Below are 22,204 nucleotides of genomic sequence, written 5' to 3'. Positions count from 1 at the left end.
GTCTTTTTATAAGAAAACAAAGTAAATGTTTTATTATTTTGCATATAGCATCAATTCTCATGGATAATCCAAATTGCTTATAAACCTTTAAAATAAAAGAACGCTGTGTATGTTTTTCTTTTAATTTTAAAGTTTGAATATGTCACTTTATTTTTTTTTAAGTCGTCCCATGTATATTATTACATTTAGATATTTATTACAAAGAACTGATGTATTTCACCCGAATTTAATTGTAACCTATGTTCTTCAATTTGTTATAGCTCTATTCTCTTGATCTCCACAATTTCTTAGACTTCATCAGTCCAGTGACGAAAGATTTTTTTCTTCTCACTACACCTTTAAATGCCATCTTTCTTTTCTAATGTCTATATCTTTGTATGATATGAACAAAGTTCAGTGTCTTTTTTATCATCCATGGTATTATTTTCATTTAAACTGTTATTCAACTTGTTTATCTTGGGTTTACATTGGGTGCAAAATGAGTTTGGATAACTTCTTACTTTTATTTTAACATTATTTTAACATTGGTCCAAAGCGAAGATTTCTCATAATTCTTATGTTTTTTTTTTCATTTTTAGTCCTCTAATAGTGTCATTGTATTTCTATGAAATGACAATGTATCATATTCCTATATCATATATGTTTAATCTATTTTTTAATTTACTGTCGTTCATCTTCCACTTTTTCTTTGACCACTTTCCAGGTGTTCTCCTTCCTTTTGTCTTAACTCAATTCATTATCATCGTACATACGATTCAATCGTAAACATTGCTACTCCCTCCGTTTTTTAATATAAGTCGTTTTAGAAGTATGCACATAGATTAAGAAAATCATTAATTTTTATATTTTTTAAATAAAAATATCATTAATTATTTATCTAACCATAAATCAACCAATAATAAAATAGAAAGTATATTATCATTAGTCATATAACATTAAATGTTAATAAAATTTACATAGAAAACCGAAAACGTCATATAATTTGAAACATAAAAATTTCTCTAAAACGACTTATATTAAAAAAAAACGGAGGGAGTAATATTATGTGTTTATCTCAAAATAATATTTTAATATACTTTAAATGCTGAAACTTCAAATATTAAATTGCGTTAAAATAATTTCTTAAATAATATTAAATAGATATGAAAAATATTAACGTTTATGGTTTCACTTGCATTAGTAATTACAAAATATATAAGCTGAGCAAAAAGATGCTATCCACACATTCCTGATTTTATTAATATGCATAACAAATTTCTCTTGGTAGACAATTGTTGAATTTTGAAACACCATAACCTAATCACCCTACGTTTGACAAATTTAAAGGGTTATAAAGTTGTAAAAATGACCAGTCAAATGTGTTCTTTGAATTGGTTCCATGACCATATAGTGTTTTTTTGGATGAGTTGCTTTAACGAACGAATAAATGATGGTAAAATCTTAAGAAAAATAGAACCTTCATCTATCAAGTATATACATGTATTGACTTTCTACTAAACTTTATGTGACCGAAAAATCCTTTAAATCTTCATCTTCATCTCCTTTAACAAGCATAAAGGCAGATCACACGAAGCTTATATAAAAATTCTAGTCAATTGCTCACTGTGCCAGAACCTGTTTCTACAGAACAGGAAAAAGAGCAGCAGTCAGAAACAAATAGATTTTTGATGTAGACTGTGTTGTGGTTCATTGACACAAGAGCCTGTTAAGCACCACATCATCAACTCTATTTACTTTCACAGTCAGATCTTTAGTGGCGACGGCCTTTAAGACGCTGGGACAAGCCAAAATCTTACTCATGATAGTGGATGTGAACACAACAACATGTTTTGTCAGACATCGTTGTCTTGCTCACCAATCTCGTCGAGAAATATGAGTTGGTTTGTGCACAACTGTCACAAGAACGTGACTTCTAACATGTAGAGGACCGTAAACAAATAGATTCAGTGAGGAAATTATGAAAGACTTAGTATATAAAAGAAAAGAGATTAACCAGCACTTTGGGAATGTAGTTGTTAGATATTAATTTTCTTTGACTTTATCAGTGTTATGAACGTAAATAAAACGAATAAATGAAAATGTTTGATGTAAAAGTGACGTTTAAGTTTCTTTTGTTTTCATTGGAAGCACAGTTTTTTCATTAATTGAGTTGTCAACTCCACAACACTCTAAAATGCTGATGTGTCAACTTTCTTGAGAAGCACTTGTGTTATTATTGTGTTGATTACGTGAATAAGTAATTTACAACTCCTTAAACCAATATTTATACAACATCAAAACGCGATATTCAATTTCTCTTTAAAAACCTTCCTTATTTATTAAAAGTGGCTTCTCAATCTTGATAAATGATAACTAGTCAATCTTTGTCTGGTCAAAGAATATGAACTTTTACGGTGGAATGAAATTTAAACCACTTCCCGAATTAACAAAATCTACAATATCTTCAGTCTAACTACAATAACCTCCAACGACAATAACCTCAGCATCGCATAGCTTTAGACATGGTCTTTAGGAAATCGCACAGCTTTAGACATCTGCCCTAGTTATGTCCAGATTTTATCGTCTTCTTCCCGAAACAAATCTAGTCAAATGGGAGAGACCGAAGCAGAGAAAGAGCCAACTCCAACAATCAGTACGTTTTCCACCGTCCACTTCTTCCGAGTAACAGACTACTTCATTTGTATGTTCGATGCTATCTTCAAAGGCTTCCCTGGATTCAAGCTCAGTTTCTTCTTCTAACACTTGGTCGTCTAAGCCACATTCATTGCTCCCATTCTCGTCGGTCAAGATCCTGGCACCACAGTCAATAATATCGAAATCGTTGGAGTTGCTGCTCAGCTCGAGTACTATCTCTCTGCTCATATCAGATGGGTAGAACTCTAGAAACCGAGAGTCGAATACAAATAGATGCTCCCTTCGAAACTTGTGGACTTCACCTACGTATACCAACATTTCAACTGGATAGAAGTCGTCTTGAGCTACGCCTATGCGACGACACTTTAGCTGGGAAAAACTAAACTCTTGCTGCTTAGGGGAAATCACAACGCAAACCACAAAGCCGCTGTAAGGGTTACCGTCTGGACGAATGGTCAATGAGGTTCCTCTTCCTCGGTGATCGAACTCTTCAGGCACTTCTCTTCCTGGTAAGAGTGCCACTCCTATAAAGAAAGATTGTTTAAAAATTGCTCTTCTTGCTTGTTGACTTAGTTTGAAGCAGTTGATGAAATTGAGCCGCGCGTTTGCAGAGCCGGGCTTGAACAGAGTGATGTGAAACATTGGAATGGGGCCCCCACTCTATTGGGGCCCCCTATTTGTAATTTTTTTGGTCATATGTACGTATATGTATGCTGATAAATGTAAACTCATATGTAAAATAAGTTTGAAAAGTAAAGTTTCGATTGTGTTGTTAAGAATAAAATAATGTGAAGTAGGTTATAGGTAGTTTATTTAAAGGAAAATAACTACGTTTTGAAACTACTATGTCTTTTCAGCCTCTTCTCTTCAGAAATAACTTTTTGTTCGTATGAATGGCAGATAATTTTTAAAAAAACTTTAGGTGAAATCAAAATTTAATATTTTTTCACAAAATCTCTATTGTTAATTTTAATAAATTTTATTTTGAATCGGGCCCCTGAAATGTCAGGTCCGGCTCTGCGCGTTTGGAGTGTTCAAAGAGCTAGATACGGTCTCCAGTGATTCACAGTCTTCGGCTATTACGGTTTTGAGCGAGCCAGGGAGCTTTGGTAATGACGCGAGTCTTGTGCAGCCAGCTAGATTAAGGTTCCGTAGCTGATGAAGGGCTTTGATGCTATCTGAAATCTTTTGAATATCAGAATAGCTTAGGTCTAGATCTGTGACATTCTTGGGGAGATATGTTAATCTCTTGAGCTTTCCACCTTTGTTTATAATGAGAGACGTAAGACGAGTCCATAGCTTAGTTGATGCAGGCACATCTTCAACAGCTGTCTCCGATATACACAGTTTTCTGATGTTCGTTGACATGACTGGAATGTTTTTCAACCTTGAGCATCCTCTCATGAATACTTCATCAAGGGATGCCAAGTTCATGCGAGCTGGAAGTACTTGTAGGTTTATGCATCCACTCACCCACAACTTCTGTAGTTTGTGAAGATTTGAACAAGAGGATGGAATCTCTACCAAGCTCTCGCAGCCTATTAGATCCAACTTCTCAAGATTTGTTGCATTTGAAAGATCGGGAAGTTCCTTCAAATGAACAGATCCTGAAAAATCCACCTTCTGGAGATTTGCAAGCGGCTGAACGTAGACACAAAAAGAAAGAAAATCATATAACATGAAGATAAAATATACATATCTATCTTATTAAATATACTATACAGAACTAGCATTTGTCTGAAGTGTTATTTTACTAAATATGCTATTATAAATTTGAAGTAACTAACAACATAAATTAATGTATTTTTTAGCATATTTGAAGTTCTTAAAATGAATATTATAAAATGAAATATTCAAATTAATATTAATATATTTAAATTCATTTTTAATCTAAATGTTAGAATTTATATTTACTAGGCAAAGAGCCCCGTGCGATATCGCACGGGAACTCATTTTATAAAGAATATATTATAATCTATAATTTATAATTTTATATGTCTGATAAAAAAATTAAATCATATAAATAATTAAATTTAATTTTGATGATTAAAATATGATTTACAAAGTATTCAAATATATATATATATATATATATTATAAACCTTAATGTTCCCTTTAATTTTTTATCAAAACACATATTGCATACAATTGTGTCTTCATCCTTTTTAAGTTTTTTAATATATTTTTCACATGATAGTTATATTCAACCACTTTTTGAACAAAATGCAATTTTTTTTTTGCATGATATATAATTTTTTTTCCTATTTAAGACATAATATTAAAATTATTAGTTTATAATTTTAAACAATTATAATTTATATGTTGGTAATTGTTATTTTATATATTTATCTACCTGCTTTATTTATTGAAAATGAATATTCAGAAAATTGAATATTGTAATAAATATATGTTGATTTACGTTAATATGATCCGTCTCATTTATAATATTTTTTTTTTAATTTTTGGGAGAGTTCTTATAAAATACCAACACTTATTATATAAACTAACACATTATTTAAATAAAACCAATATTTTTTAAAGCAATCCCACTTTGAGATGAAAAGACACCTTGTTTAGATGAAAAGTTGCAACTTTGACATTATTTTTTTCACCATTTTATTATTAGTAGATTAGTGAAAACTTGATTTGAAAAATGCATGGAAGAGACTATTTATAGATTTCTTAAAGCCTATTTGAATAGTCACAACCCTTCAATATGAATAGTCGCATTCTTCTAATACTCACAACTTCTCACTTTTCAAAAGATACTAGTGAATAGTCACAACTTTTAGACTATTTTTAGAAGGACACAACCTTACAACATATAACTTTTAGAAAAGACACAACCCTCTACACATATTTTTCAAAAGACACAACCTTTCAACATAATTGAAGTTCACAACCTTAGGAATTAATTGGAAAAGACACAACCTTACAACATATAACTTTTAGAAAAGACACAACCCTTTACACTACTTTTTCAAAAGACACAACCTTTCAACATAAGTGGATTTACAACCTTAGAAATTAATTGGAAAAGACACACAACCTTCCAACATAGAACTTTTAGAAAAGACACAACTCTTTACACTTCTTTTTCAAAAGACACAACCTTTCAACATAAGTGGACTCACAACCTTTGGAATTAATTGGGATTGCTATTATTAGTAGATTAACATGACCAAAATAAAATATCTAAAACGGGTTAGAAATGTGAAATCAAATTAAGTATATTGTATATATAAATTCATTTCTATCATAATAAAAATTATATAGTATTATCATTTACAACAAAGTATAACGATCAAAATAATTTATATTATAAAAACCTTGTAAATAAGACCACGCAAAACTACTTTTATGTACTACTAAAAATATTAACAAAATCGGTTAACGAATATTAACAAAATAAACACAAATATATCTTTTATAAATTAATACTTTATCAAAAAAATAAGAGAAATTACTTAGAAAATGCGGATAAAAACCTATTTTATATTATGAAACAATACCTTGATCCCTTCCCATAGCTTCTCGAGCTTGCTATTCTTCATACTGAGTTCAACAAGATATTGAGGATTGAACGTAGGAGGAAGACACTTGCTCGGATAAGCTTCCCAATCTAGTAACCTTAGTCCGCACGGAAACTGAATCTCCTCCGGTATATGCATTCTATCATTCCCGTCATATTGTCTTTTGTAAATTTTGAGGAATCGGAGATCAGTCATTCTTTTAAAAGCTTTCTTGCTGATGGATAGTTCGTTGATTCTTGATATATCAAACGATATACCAAGAACATTCCATGTACCCTAGTCAAGATCCAAATAAATAGAAACTGTAAGCACCCTGGCAAAATGTTTAGTTTAAAGAATGACACTTACTGAACAAAAAAAAAATAGTAAATGCAGGAGAAAGAACTTACTTTGGCATGTTGAAGAACATCACAAATCTCCCGAGCATTCATCAAGATCCGGCGTTTCCAAGGGTCTTGTTTTTGAATGGCTTTTTTACCCATTTGTTCTAGTAATCTGTGCATCACTATTCTATGCTCATATCCAATGGTCTCTTGGATGAGAGATCTGTTTACAAGGATCTTCAACCCATGTTTGACATCCAAGTCACTATCATCGAACATGGTGTTCACGAGATTCCAACTTTTATAGTTGAAGAAGACTGCAATGTGGAGAAATAGCGTTTGCTCATTCTCATCTAAACTCTCGTAGCCAACTCTTAGTACGTCATCAATATCTCGATCAAGAATAGTTCCGCTATCTCGATCAAGATTAGTTTCCAGCCTGCTCAGTACCTCTTCCCATTCATCCGCCTCCTTCCCACGCAAAGATGAGCCCACAACACTTAGACCCAACGGAAGGTTATCACAAAGCTTTGTCACTCTTGGTACAAGCTTTTCAAACCCCTGGTTGTGAGAGTTGTTTCCAAAAGCATATCTGCATAAGATCTTGAGCGCTTGTTCATCAGATGGAAGCCCCACACGGTACATATTTTTGATACCATGTTGCTGCAAAATCTCTTTGTTTTCTGTGGTAATTATAATCCTGCTTCCAGAACCAAACCATGTAGTTTTATTTGCTAGCGCTTCTAATTGCTTTATATGGTACACATCATCAAGAATGATGAGCACCCTATGCTTGGATAGCCTTTCTTCTATCACACCAGAATGGCCTATCCTAATTCTACCAAGATTCAAAAGATTTGAAAGAAATTGCTCCTGTAAACGCAGCTTCCAGCCATGTTCATCAAAACCACTATGATTGTTTTCCCTAAGGTTGTCCACAAAACAAGTAAGCTGAAACCTATTAGAGATTTGACTTTGTAAAGCCCTAGCAATGGTGGTCTTTCCAATTCCCGCAGGACCAGTGATTGCAACCATCATAACTCCATTATCATCTAATTTTAGTAAAGAATTCAATTCTCTTATGTGAGGTTCAAGTCCCACCATGCCATCAAAGTCTCTAGACGGTGTAGCATTGAGTTTATCTGAAACGTCTCTGGCAATTTGCTTGATCATGTCTGCTTCATTTGCCCTAACAAAAGAGAAAGAACAGGAAAGCACCCAACAGTTTCCATCAAATAGTCACATGATAACCTTCCTCTGTGACCAATAGTTTATAACATGGAGTTCTAGTATCCATTCAACAAAATCATTCCCTTATAACACCATTAACTATTTATTTTCTTTGTATAACCTATAAGAAAATAAAAACTAACCATCTTAGGAAGTCTTCTCCAGCAATGTTGCTCACATTAGTCAAAGCTTTGATCCATTTCTGCTTTGCCTCCTTCGTCTTATGTTCACAAGTATCCTCGAAAGCGATCCCGAATTCCCCGGTCTGTTTCCGTACATCAGATGGCTCCACTCCATAGAAGATGGTCATCACTATCTGTCCCATAGTTTTTTTGCACTCCAATATCTCCACCAATTCATCCAAACACCAGCTTGAACAAGCATATTTCTTGGAGAGAATCACAATCGCGATCCTAGATTCTCTTATACCATTTGTGAGTGAAGGAGCTGTCTCTTCGCTTCTCACCATCTTTTGATCATTATACATAGTGATCCCATTGACATTAAACTGTTCACGCATGTGGCTGAGAAGTGTTTTACGGACATCAGGCCCGTGAAAGCTCGCAAAGACATTGTAACTCCAGTTGCGAGTCGACAATGAAGAAGTAAGAGAAGAAAAAGGGTGAAGAGAAGTTGAAGTCAATTGTTTCACTTCAAATAATTTTCAGTAAAGATATAGATGCAGAAATTATATTATAAGAACAGGGATCCTTGTGTGTAACCGCGTTGACTTATCACTTATGTAAGGAGCAACCTTCATATGAAATAAAAATAAAGGGTTTCTTGTTCTTTACCTCTTGAGTCAAGACTTTGAGCAATTTACGCAAAATGACAACCATATACAGTAGAACATCTATAAATTAATAATGTTCGAAACTTTAAAATTTTATTAATTTATAGAGATATTAATTTATCAAAGTTTCATTTTTTAGTTTTTTTTTTTTGAATATTTTTATTAATAAATTAAGAAAATATTTAATTTTACCATATATAAATTATTTAAATTTAAAAATTTGACTTTCATATTATTTTAGTATCTTATTTGATGTATATTTTTATGTTTCATATAATTTTTATGTGGTTTTCGATATAATTTTATGAAATATTATCAAAATATATTAAAATATTAAGAAAATAGAAGTATTTTCATTGTGAATATAAAACCAACAATATAATGTTTAGTTTGTACTTATATAAAATAAGTATAGAGATAGATTATTAATTTATCATTTTAATGGGACTATATATTTACATGGGAATTTTAAAAATATTAATTTTATCGATTTGTGTCATATTTTACACCTGCCCAAGTTGAAATCGACGAAATTTATTAATTTATAGAGATTATTAATTTATCGAGTAGTAATTAATAGATGTTCTACTGTATATTGTAGTTCTTTAGTGGTGGTTTTTAAATATATAGAAGAATTAGGAAGTAAACTAACACTTCACACTTGTAGTTTTTAAATCATATAGGAAGGGAGAAAGATCATAAGTCTATTCGCATTTTTATTTCTTCAAGTTCAAACTCCTAAAAGTAAACGACTTGTTAAATCGGTTTAGTAACACAAGGTATAAAATATAACTAGGATAAGACATGCACCTTGCGTAATATAAATTTATATGAAAATTAATTAAGAAATAATATGAAAAATAAAATTTATATTCTTGATCTAATTAATATTTGTGGCCATTAAACATTTTTTTAAAAAACATTTTTGTTAATTATATAATTTGTTTACTGATGAGCTGATCTCATTATTAAAAATATTTTGGGTAAAAAAAAACATGATTTGTGGTTTTAGCGAAAAAAACATGATTTTGCGGTTTTGGTAGAAAAACATGATTTACGGTTTTGACGATAAAATGTGATTTACCCGAAAATTAAAAAACCCTAGATTCTTGTGTTTATTGGACTGTCCATGCCCAAATCAGTTAAACCCATCTAATTTATATTTAATGGATTTTGTCTAATTGGACAACTTTAAGTTTTAGGTCTAATATGGTAAAACCATGGTCACTAAGCTCATTTGACATCCCTACTGATGGCCATGACATCATCAGATTCGTCACACAAATGTGTTTAACTGCTCTTAAAAGAACAATGAGGGCCGTATATACGGCTCATAATTAGCTCCAGAACACATTGTCGACGTCACCATCATTTTCTTTGTCTTTGGGTTCTGTATTATATCGTCGTTTCTCCCAACAAGCAGATGAGTTAACCAAAAGAACAAACCAAACTGTCTCAAAAACTCTATCCAATCAATCAATCATCAAAAGCTGTCTTAGTGGAGATTCTTACAAAGACAGCGAAGCGAGAGAGATCGTTGTATGGCTACGGCGACAGTCATGAACCAGATCGATCTGCTCCTTATTCTCGTATCTCGTTTCTCGATCGGTGATGGCTCCGCTTGCATTTGCGGTGGTTGCTTCCTTCAAGGAAGTTCCTTGTAAAGGCTTTTGGCTTCGGTTCTTGTGGAGTGGCTGGCTCCCTTCTCACTTTAGTGCCGCCGTTGGTTTTGATGTGTGCGGTTGTTAGGATTTCATGTAGACTGGCTTTGAGCTTTTCTGTATTCGACTTTAGTTTTAAATTAAACTAGATTTTGATCCGCACTTTCAAAGCGCAGAATTATCTTTTTCTTAAATATATTATTTTAATATATTATATTTATAACATTTATATTTTTATAATTGTTTTTTTTTGTTATATGTGTAGTAGTTGTTTTATATATTTAGGATGATATGTATTGAGATATAAATATAATAATATATATAATGACTCGCATTTTAAAAGCACGGCGATTTGTTTCTTTTGAAAATTAAATATTTGTTAATTGTAACCTTATGTGTTATTTGATAACTATTTCTTTTTAACAGTGTTGATGTTTATAGTCATACAAAGTAATTCCGAAGAGTTGGTTTTTAAAAAGAGTTCCGTGTATTAATATTTTCAATTTATTGTAAACTATTAAATTCCAAATATCTTTTTCGTAGAATATTTTAAAAGGTGATTAAAAGAAATACAAACAAAAAAATTGAATCCATTTTTATGTTTTACTGTTTTAAAAAGGGTTTTCTAATTTTTTTTGTCAATAAAAAATTAAAAATCAAATATTTAAATGAGTTTCTGTCTATAAATTCGTGAAACCCACCCACAAGTAATCCAACTTCTTCGATGGTCTTACCAAAAAAAAATGGAAAGTAATAATAATAAATTATATTCAGATTTTTTGGCATGGCTAAAGTGCTAATACAATATAAATAGCAAATATGTCATAAATTGATTTTAGTATAGATCTTTAAAGTATACGTAGAAATGATTAGGTTTCTAATAAAGTCGAAATAGGCTTGAAAATACCAGCTTTTTTTTTACTGCCGAAATGGGCTTGTAAATTCGTTTTTAAATAATTGTTTCTGACCGGTGCAATTAATATGTGGCCGAAAACCATTTAAAATTTTCAAAAAGGTAATAGCAATTTTTGTAATTAATTGGAAAAAACAGGGCATAATTCTAAGGATTCTGCTTTAATAGTATAGTTCTTATGTTTTTTTTTTGTTACTGATAAAACCCAAAACAAATCAATATAAAACCTTGTTCAACAAAAAACTAATAATTTATTATACATATAATAAAAAACTTGAGATAACATATACTATCTAACTCTTGATTAAAGAGTAAAATAGATGACAACATGTGGGCATTTGTGAATAACAAAAGTTTGATATATACAGTAAATTTTTTATAAATTAATAATGTTGGAACTTTGAAATTTTATTAATTTATAATGATATTAATTTACAAAAGTTTCCTTATTTGGAATTCTTTTTTTTTTGTTATCAACTTATACAGACTCATACTGACTCTGCGAACCAACCCTTATTTAGAATTCTTATTTTAAGATATATATATTTATTGTAAGATAAAAAAAATATTTGATTTTAGTGTGTAGACATTAATTGTTAGTTTTTGACATTTATATTAATTTTATTATATTATTTAGCGTATTTAATATATATATTGCATAGATTATAAATGTGATTTTAGATATAATATTACTAAATCTCATCAAAAATATATTAAGTATTAAGAAAATATAAAGATAATTCCACTGTGAATATAAAATAAATAATATAATAATAGGTTCTTACTTATATAAAATATATATAGATATAAATTATTAATTTATAATTTTAATGGGGTCATGCATTTACATAGAATTTTCTAAAAATATATTATCTTATTATTTTATTGATTTGTGTTAAATTTTAAAACTGTCCAAATTGAGACCGGCGAAATTTATTAATTTATAGAGATTATTAATTTATCAAGTATTATTTATAGATATTCTATTGTATACTACAAGCTTGTTATTACATAGGAGGTTTGCGACAGTAACAATGGTCTAAAGCACAAACATAAAACCCAACTTCTTCGCCTTTTGACTTGCATAAAGCAGCGCAAGCAGCAGGGTCACACCTGGTTTGAAGGGGTAAATCCACGTTTCCATCTTTAACGCATTGACATGAATTCTGCACACACTTGATTTTTGTTATACCTTCACACGTGATCTTTGTACAATCAGAATCGGTGTTGCAAGACTTCGAAAGAATTTGAGTGCCTGTGAGAATTGAAATGGTGTGTAACGTGTGTTGATCATGCTTATTGAGAGGAGGAGGCTAGTAATGAATTAATTAAACATAAGACGCAAGTGAAAAAGTAATCTTACATGTTGAGAAAAGTAGAAGACCGATGAATATCAAAGCTACTTTCTCCATTTTTACTGAATATAAGTTTGTATTTTCTTTTATCAGTTTGAGTTGTTAGTGGAACTATAGTGGAGAATTTGGAGACTATTTATAATTGTAAGACAGCAATTTGTTTTAAGACATTTTGTACAGGTTAATGTTTGCATTTCTTTCCGTAAATACCTTTTTGCAACGATATATTATACCAAAACCTGTAAACGGTATATATTTTATACCTAAACATATAAGATATTACATATTTTATACCAAAATTAAAATTATATGATACGATAAGGCAGAAAAAGAATAACATGATACGATAAATTAAATTAAGGGAAATTTGCTAAACTAGAACAAAAAAACAAATACATTGTTCTTTTGCCATACATTTTTTTTGGTTCATATTTTTGGAATAAATTGATAAGACAAGGCAGAAAATGAATAGATACGATCAATTAAATTAAGAGAAATTTGTTAAAATAGAACAGGAAAACAAATATATTGTCTATTTCGCATAAATCTCTTTTTAGTCTATTTTGGACTTAAGATATCGAAGGCCTACTTAAACAATTCATATAAATTATTTTAGAAACAGAAAAATATGAAAAATTATACAAAACTTGGATAAGCAAGGAACAATCATATGAAAAATATTTTGGTTGAGTAATTATCAGTAACAAAATTTTATTTTTTGATCTATGGATAGGAGAAAACTCAATCTGTTGTCTACGAGCTCGTAGATTGTAGTTTCAGATAACTATATAGATATATGCAGCTCTTAGACCGTAATATCTACTTAATAGTCAATATTATACAAGCGGATAATGAATTATCTGCTATTATAAAAAAAACAAATCATTATTTGACACTAAATCATTATTTTCTTCATATTTAAGCGTAAATAAAAACATCACAATAAAAATTCTGAAGATGCAATCCAATAATTTTATATTATTATTTTCAAACCTAATACAAAGATAATATATAATTTTTGGTTTTGATGTTAATGTATGAGATTCATATTCTTGTATTTTATTTTTTGTTGTGCCTCTATTTATTTAAAAGTAAAATGTACAGAATTATGTTTAATTGTTTAGGCTAAATGGTTAAGTATCTTACATCTTAATAGTATTAATATATTTAGTTAATCTAATTAAGGAAACACTTCTGTTTTCAGTTTGGTTCAGTTTTTTAAACTGAACCAAACCGAACCATTTTGGTTGATAAAATCTTAAACCAAATAGTTTAGACATATACTTTGGTTTGGTTTGGGTCGGTCTGAGTTTGGATTGATCGATTTGATTTGGTTTGGCTCAGTTTTTTTCTACCCATTTACCAACATCCTCCAATTTATCTATACTATTAAAACACCTACCATGTTTTCTTATTTTCTTGCTATTTAATTCCTTATTAATACTTTTTAAAATAAACAATCTTACTATAAATCGTGGTTAGCAATATTTTAGGAGCCTAACAAGATTTAGAATGTTTTTTCTTCGATTTTATAAGAAATAATTTATACAAAAATCCATATAATTTTTTATGCATTAAATATATTTAAGATCTTTATATCTACAAAGTGTAAACATCCAACATCAAAATTTTGTGAAACTCATCAACAAGAATGATTACTATAAATATAGCATGCTCTTTCGGTTGAATCAAATGGGCTGTAAAAAACTCAAAGCCTATATTTTTTATTGGCTTAAAAAATAAATTTTGTTATTCTTCGGTAATTAGTCAGTGTAATAGAGTTTATTTTGTTAAATTGGCCGTTTAAATCTTTACTGATTTATTGTGCCAAGAAGCCAAAATGGCGGCGGTTGGCTTCCTTTAAGCATTTTACCGGCTATAAAACGGGTAATTCGGTCGAGTTTTTAAATTTAAAATGGGGAATATTGTCACCATATGAAAAACATGAACAAAATTATAAAACATTAAACTGTAAATGCCTTCCCACATTTTGAATGAAAGTCTAAAAATAGATATAAAAAAATATTTTTGCTTAGAAACGTTTAATAAATCACATTAAAACGAAGTTAATATTAAATGGTGATTCAACATTTCTAAACAAATATATAAATATCAAAACAATTAATATGTTTTATCTATATTGAATAATCTACATAAACTAGCTAACTGAATATGATTGCATAATTTTAAAAATTTTAAATTTTAATATTCATTTTAATATTCACCAAAACCTGATAAATATCAAAATAACTGTTTATTATTTATAATTTAGTATTTAAATAATTATATTAAGATATGTCAATCGAATATGTTGCAATCAAATCATGAGTATTTTTTTTTTATTATCAATATTTAACATTTAAAAAATTTAGTATATTCAAATTATTATATCCAAAAATGTTGTAGTCTACTCCCTAGATTTTTTGTCTTATATATATTTTATATTTAAATATATGTAGTGGAACATGTCAATCAAAAAGTTGTTGCAATCAACTAAGGAGATATATTCTCTCTTAATTTCATGCATTTAATATTTAAATATTTATAATCAAATCTTTCAACCAAAATTCGGATGAAATCCACTCACTAGATATTATCTTTTCTTTACTACGAAGCTATTCCAAAAATAATATTATCTTATAAACATAAAATGTTTAGAGAATTTATTAAAAAAAATATTATTTTTCAAAGTTTATCGTGAAATTTAGGTCATTTAAAAGTGTTACCGATCTACTATATATATGACATTCACAGCAAAAAACGAGCCACTGAATTTTTCTGATGTTAACTTTTTGATGCTTTCAACTTAGTAATTTTTTTAGAATGTAAAGATTTTATGTATATACATATATTTTTGGTTTGATGATTCTGGTTTTTGTTTATGTGCTGATGAACATAAACATGCTATCATAATGATTCTTCATTTGAAGCCACATATGATTTGATTATTCTTCATTTTCTTTTGTACTGCTCATTTCTTTCAATCATGTTATTTAACATGTCAACTTTTGTAATGTAAACTACGATAAATATTTGTAAGCTTAAAACGTAGAGAATAATATGAATAGAATGAAAAATTAACTTATTGTACTTATGTAACATGAAAATTCAATAATATATATAACATGAACTTACAAATATTTGATACATTTATATGAGACTTGCAAAGGAAAAAATATAGGCGTTTTGAAAACGCGGATCAAAATCTAATTTTTAGTTAAAATTAAAAACTCTTAATTAATTTTATACAACATAGCTTTATTGTACAGTATAATAAATTAAAGACATTGTTAACGAATAGGCTTGGGCATTCGGGGTCCCAATCGGGTTTCGGTTTAGTCCAATCGGGTTTCGGTTTTTCGGGTTTATCGAAATCAGTCCCATTCGGGTTATATGAAAATTCGGTTCGGGACCGGTTCGGGTTCTATCGGGTTCGGGTCGGGTTTAGTAAATCTTCAAAGAACCGGTATAACCCGATGTACTTTCGGGTTCGGGTCCCAATCGGTTCTTCGGTTTAAATGTACCTGATTTATATCTACTTTGTAACCAAAAAGTAACTAAAATCGGTTCTTTGGTTTTAAAATACTTGATTTCTACCTATTTTGTAACCAAAACATAAATAAAATCTGTTCAAAAAAAAAGAAAGGAACATCAAATGTAATCATTTAAAATCAAGTGAAAGGTAAACATAGTTATTGATCGAAAGAAAACCAAATAAATGAAAGCATGAAACGAAAATCAAGTTCTCACGAAATGAAAAACATTATTCAATAAAAAATAAAACCCAAATCTAAAAACTTCAACCTTCAACCGCCACCTTCAACCATCAATCTTCATATAATAGATAATTATTTTAGATGTTCAATATATTTTGAATACATATTAGGAATTGAGATCATGTTTGGTACAAGTTCTTTTTGGAAATTTTGAATGTTTCGGGTTCTATCGGGTATCCATTTAGATTCGGGTTCGGTTTGGATAATACCCATAACCCGAAATACCATAAAACAAGATCCATTCGGTTTTTATGTCGGGTTCGGATCGGTTCGGATTCATTTTTATCGGGTCGGGTTCGGTTCGGATTTTCGGGTTCGGTTTATTTGCCCAGCCCTATTAACGAACTTTGGGAATGCATACAACATGCCGTATGGCTTTGCAACATGGAAGTAGTGCTTTCGTCCTTTATTACATAGATTTAGGGAAAAACATAAATTAGCAAATAACACATACATCCCATCCATACATACATACATTCACACCACCATCTCCTCATCAACAATTTATAACACTCATTACAACATCATGCTGAAAGTAAAAACATCCGAAAACAACCTCTAAGAAAAAAAATTAAAGAAGTAAACATATAGACAAGTTAGCGTGAGTTGCTCTCCTGAGATTTATACAATAATTTAAAAAGAAGAGGGAAAAGAAGAAGACAAGGCGGAGGATTCCAAGGTCATTGATGGATCTTGGTTTCCAACAAGAGATGAACCTTCCACGTTTATGTTAAGGTTATCCCACAAGAAAAAATTAGAGCACTGTTGTGAATCTATCCATTGATCATAGCTTAGTTCTTGCTTCTTTAAACATTCGAGTGTGGAAGCCATATCTCCATCTTGAGCGCTGTTGTCAAGTGGGGAGATGTTATCAACATTTCCCTCAACTAACGCCGGTAGATTGTAACTTATAACCGTCTCGGTATTTGAACTGGTAGAGTTGTTGAACAAATGTGACACCATTGTTGGAACTTGAAACAGTTCTTGTTGAGGAAGATTCATATCCCATTCTTCCGTGTTATTTGTCAGAAATGATTGCTCAAGAACGCCTCCTCTTCCTCCTCTTCGTGTGTCGTGATAATTGTTCTTCTTGTTATTGTTTGTGATGATGTTTTGAGAGAACATTCCTTCAAGGACAGGAAGTGTTTGGTCTACCATGAAGAGAGGAGTTTTATGGGAGAAAAGGGTTTCTTGAATCTTTGTATTAGCTTCTTGATCATTGGTGAAATTTAGTTGGTTAGGAGAATTCATAAAGCTATCAAAATGTAAGTTATCGATAGTCGATGTATTGGTGGTGGTAGATGGGACAGCAGTACCAGTTGATGTAGCGCCCACGTTCATTGTCACAGTAGTTATTGATGGTTGATGACGATTATAGTGGTGGTGCGGTTTTCGTATTTTTTTCTTGATCCATGAATTCCAATAATTTTTTATCTCGTTATCTGTTCTCCCGGGTAAATGACTCGCAATGTGAGCCCACCTGAAACACGTATACAAGCTTTATAAGAGAAACATCAACCATTAAGCACGTACATGTGCAAATATGTGTCTATGTGTACGCTTTTCTTTTTGCTAAATATGTATACATGTGGACGTTTGTATTATATTTTGTGGATGTTCGATTAACTTGAAATGTACACTACTTAACAGCTCGAGCAAGTAAACAAAATTATAAAGATATGAATGAAACTGCACATTAAAGATTCTTTATATGCTAGTCATTGCTTCAGCCGTGCCAAACTAAAACATATAACAAGTTGATGTTTTTTTTAACTGATTATAGAACGATAATTAAATATACGTATATAGTTTAGTATGTATCCCAAGCCCCTACACACTTATTTCTAAAAATGGTAACAATAATAAAAATATATGGAATTTATATAACGCTCTAATACACAATAATACAATGTTTTAAATATGTATATAACTGTGGTTAAAATTTGAAAAAATGGAAACCTGTTTCCTACAACTCCATGAAGGCTTATGATCAATTTTTCTTCTTCAGGAGAGAATCTTCCTCTTCTTATATCAGGTCGAAGATAGTTTATCCATCGCAATCGACAACTTTTTCCGCATCTTTGAAGCCCTAATGTATCAAATATATATGCATTGTAAATAGTAGATTGAATCTATAAGTTAAATAGAAGAAGACCACTGTAATTGATTAGAGACAAAATGTAAGAAACCAAAATGAATATATAATAAGTACCTGCTTTTTCAGGGACTTCACTCCAACATCCATAGCCATGAGTCGTGATATATCTAATAAGCTTCTCATCTTCTTCTGGCGACCAAAGCCCTCTCTTCACCTTTTGCTGGTTGCAACATGAGTGATGACCCATGATTTAGCTCCAAATATTAATTAAATTAAGTATAATTAAACACTTAACCACAATAATTATCTTAAATTAATATTTTTAAGGATATGTATACCACCCTTCCTTTCTTTCTTTCTTGTGTTGTGTTTTTGAGGGTTTGTAGCTGTAGAAGAGAGGAGAAGAAGAAGAAAAGATGGGGAGTTTTAAAAGGGGAGGACACAAAGGTCGGGCCGGGTCTGGTCCCAGGGGTGGGGTCTGAGATGCTTCTTCATCGATCTAACCTTAAAACGACGTCTCATCAACTTACTATTTTCATGTGTTATTACTCGTTGTACGTAGAGAGTTTTTGTTGTAGTATTATTACGTTAAGCCCTTATCACTTTATATGTTTTTTTCTTCACGTACCCTTTTGTCTCCCGTCAAAGTTTTTGCTTGCTTTTTTCAATGACTTTACGACGAATATTAGATTAATACGTAGATCGCCATTAAACGTAATAGATTTAAGGGTTTTTAGTAATTAAACCCCTCAACTAAAGATAAATCGTTAAAAAAACTTTGAGTTAAAAATCATGTGAAATAAACCCTCAATTTTAATTTCGTTAACATATGTTACTCTCAGTCTAAAAAACCGTGACAGAGAGTGACATATGCTAACGGTTTATAAGTTGAGAGCTTATAATGTTGAAAATTTAGTTGAAAGTTTTTTTTACGATTCAAAAATAGTTGAGGGATTTTATCACGAAATATCATTAAATGTTATTAAATTATTTATTATCATTTGTAGATTGTTTTAGATTGATTTATAAGCCTTTAAACTAATTTATAAATTTTAATACATTAATCTATTATAAAATTAATTTATACATCTTAAATTAATAATGTTCAACACTATTTACAACTTATTATATAACTTCAAAATATTAAATTATTTGATATTTGGCAATAGTGATATAAAAATGTGTGTTTATATTGTCATTGTCTCAAATATCAAATAATTTAAAGTTTCTAAGTTATATTAAGTCTTAAGTAGTGTGAAAGATAATTCATCAATGAAGTCAATTTTTCTATTTAGAGTAGGAAGCACATTTTCCTTTTAGAGTAGGACGTACTTTTTTTCTATTTTCATGATTTCCTCTGGCTCATACATTCCCCTATCCCCAAAAATAATGCATGATTATTTTTATTCTCAATGATTTCTGAATAAATACGTTATATTTTTATTTTTTTGATCAATAATTTATTTGATATATTGTTCTTGATTTATTGTATTACTTTATGTTTCAGTAGTATCACGAATAATGTTAGATTATTTTATCCTAACAAGTAGCAAAAATTGTAAAAACTTATTAAATCATTGTGAAAACGTATTAATCATATGTAAAAGTGTTAAAATATTTATGAAGTAATGTATTAAAATTTATAAATTAGTTTAAAGGCTTATATCAATTTAAAATAATGTATAAATGATAATAAATATTTTAAAATATTTAATGACTTTTAGTGATAAAACCCCTCAACTAAGTTTTCAACATTATAAACCTTCAACTTATAAATCGTTAATGTATGTCACCCTCCGTCACAGTTTTTTAGACGAAGAGTAACATATATTAACGGAATTAAAGTTGATGGTTTATTTCAAAGGATTTTTATTTGAGATTTTTTTTACGATTAATCTTTACTTGAAGGATTTAATTATTAAAAATCTAGATTTAACGATGACATATAAGTTCCTCTTTGCTCTTTACAAAATGAGACCAGAGACCATTTGTTATTGTCTTGTGATTTCTAAGGAGAGATATGGAGGCAAATATTTGATCGCCTAGGGCCAACTACGCTCATCCTTTATACTTGGAGTGAGCTTATGTCTTGGATTAGAGGATCACAGTCTCCAGTTCTCTTATGTCTCTTTAGCTTAGATAAAGATCTTTGGTCTTTCCTTAGTTCCACTATGTTTTTTGACCTTTATTTTGCCATGGTGGTATTGTAAATGATTTTGTAAATCTAACTCTTTCATCAATATGAATATTAACCTTTTAGCAAAAAAAAAATTTCCTAATATTAAATGCTGAAAACATATCACATTGCTAATTAGAGAAAATCTTTATTTCATAATTAATATCCATATTGAGATAACTTGGCCAATAATAAGAAGAAACCAGTCTAAAATAACTTAATTGAATTCTGAAATTTGTAATTATCGTCGTCGGACCAAAAACATACTTATATAATTGTATCAACCTGTAAATTTTGTTGACCCCACATAACACATGTATCTCTGTAAAAATAGATATGATTGCATCTGATTTAGAGGAGTGATATGGGATTTTTGCCGAGGATGAAATTTTATGAAAACCCCCGAAACCGACTAAATCAGTCGATAGAGTTTATCAAAAAAATAGAAAACACAGTCTCGGAAAAGTTAGTTTTGTGCCGTTCATTTATTATAAGATAAACAGACAAGCCGCCGATCCCACCAGAAAAAGAAAAAAAAAAAAGAAGAAGCCAAAATAATTTTCTTTCTTAATCACCTTTCGTAATATTTGCTTCGCACTCTAATTGAAACTGTACGCAACTAATTAATAACCGTTTGCTTAGAACATTGTTTATCCTCATTTTCCAAACACGTGCAATACGAATATCTATAGTATTTTAAAATTTGATGAGGACTAGAAAATTTATTTATCTGACATATCAAAGTAGATAAACTAAAAGGAATAATACAGTAATAAATAAAAGTAATTTCATAAATTACTATTCTTTTACAACTTTTTAAACTTAGCTGAATTTAGTTTTAGTTTGTCTCTCAAATATTTTAGCTCAGTCACGGTTGATTTCTGAGAAATTGGTGTGGATACACTCAGAAGCCCATATTATTTGTTATATACACTCTTTTTTTTTAAATATTTCTTATGACTATAATATCCTTATTTCTATCTCTCTCTTCTCCCTTTTATGTGTTTTAATCACTTTATCTCTCGTACAGATTCTTCAAATCATCTTCTAATTCAACACAAATCTTTACTTTTTTTATTCTGATTCTTTTGACACCCATAATGTTAATCTTATTATCTCACCTCAATTCCAATGTTTCCAATTTCGACTCACAATCAACTTTTAGATAATATATACGTTAGTAGGTATTTTATTACTTATCTGCTATTATTTAGATTTTAATGGATTCTTAATCGATACATGGAGTGTTAGCTGCTACAAATAGATTTGCAGCTATTTGATAGATAACTAACTAATTGTTAATAGTTTCATTAACTGATATATGATTTGTTAGTCGATACATTTTTTGATACATAGATTGTTAGATGATACTGAAATTATTAGCTGATATGTTAGTTGGTATGTAGATTGTTACCTGTTATGTAAATATTTAGCTTATAGATCTAAAGTTACTTATTTTCGATAAAGCATGAGGACATTTTCGTCCGCACAGTGTCAAAAAGTTACTCATTTTTGGGTTATCCATAATTATGTGCATTTAGCTAATTTGAACCTTAATTGGGGGGTATTCAACACATTGTCTCTTGATTTCTCGACTCTCAATAAATTAATTTCTAGGAAAATTAATTATACTCATATAAACTCTTTAAATAGGCTTAAAATATTTTAAGTACAGTAAAACTCTATAAATTAATAATGTTAACAATTTAATA

General features: G+C 29.9%; 2 protein-coding genes across 2 annotated transcripts; both read right to left on the bottom strand.

The window, feature by feature from the left end:
- Window positions 1-1,041: 1,041 nt before the first annotated feature.
- On the bottom strand, window positions 1,042-8,376 carry LOC106364256 (disease resistance protein RML1B-like). Its single transcript, XM_048739753.1, has 5 exons — window positions 7,864-8,376; window positions 6,557-7,679; window positions 6,147-6,443; window positions 3,653-4,275; window positions 1,042-3,232 (listed from the first exon to the last, which is right to left on the bottom strand). The coding sequence occupies exons 1-5, from the start codon at window positions 8,238-8,240 to the stop codon at window positions 2,557-2,559; spliced, it is 3,096 nt and encodes a 1,031-aa protein (XP_048595710.1). The 5' UTR covers window positions 8,241-8,376; the 3' UTR covers window positions 1,042-2,556.
- An 8,214-nt stretch (window positions 8,377-16,590) lies between these two features.
- LOC106364255 (transcription factor MYB13) lies at window positions 16,591-18,718 on the bottom strand. Its single transcript, XM_013803873.3, has 3 exons — window positions 18,431-18,718; window positions 18,178-18,307; window positions 16,591-17,698 (listed from the first exon to the last, which is right to left on the bottom strand). The coding sequence occupies exons 1-3, from the start codon at window positions 18,561-18,563 to the stop codon at window positions 16,852-16,854; spliced, it is 1,110 nt and encodes a 369-aa protein (XP_013659327.1). The 5' UTR covers window positions 18,564-18,718; the 3' UTR covers window positions 16,591-16,851.
- Between the last annotated feature and the right edge of the window lie 3,486 nt (window positions 18,719-22,204).

Source organism: Brassica napus, chromosome A9, assembly GCF_020379485.1.
Source record: "Brassica napus cultivar Da-Ae chromosome A9, Da-Ae, whole genome shotgun sequence".
NCBI classification, from domain to species: domain Eukaryota; kingdom Viridiplantae; phylum Streptophyta; class Magnoliopsida; order Brassicales; family Brassicaceae; genus Brassica; species Brassica napus.
Note: the sequence above shows the minus strand (reverse complement) of the source record. Positions and strands in the feature narration are given on the sequence as shown.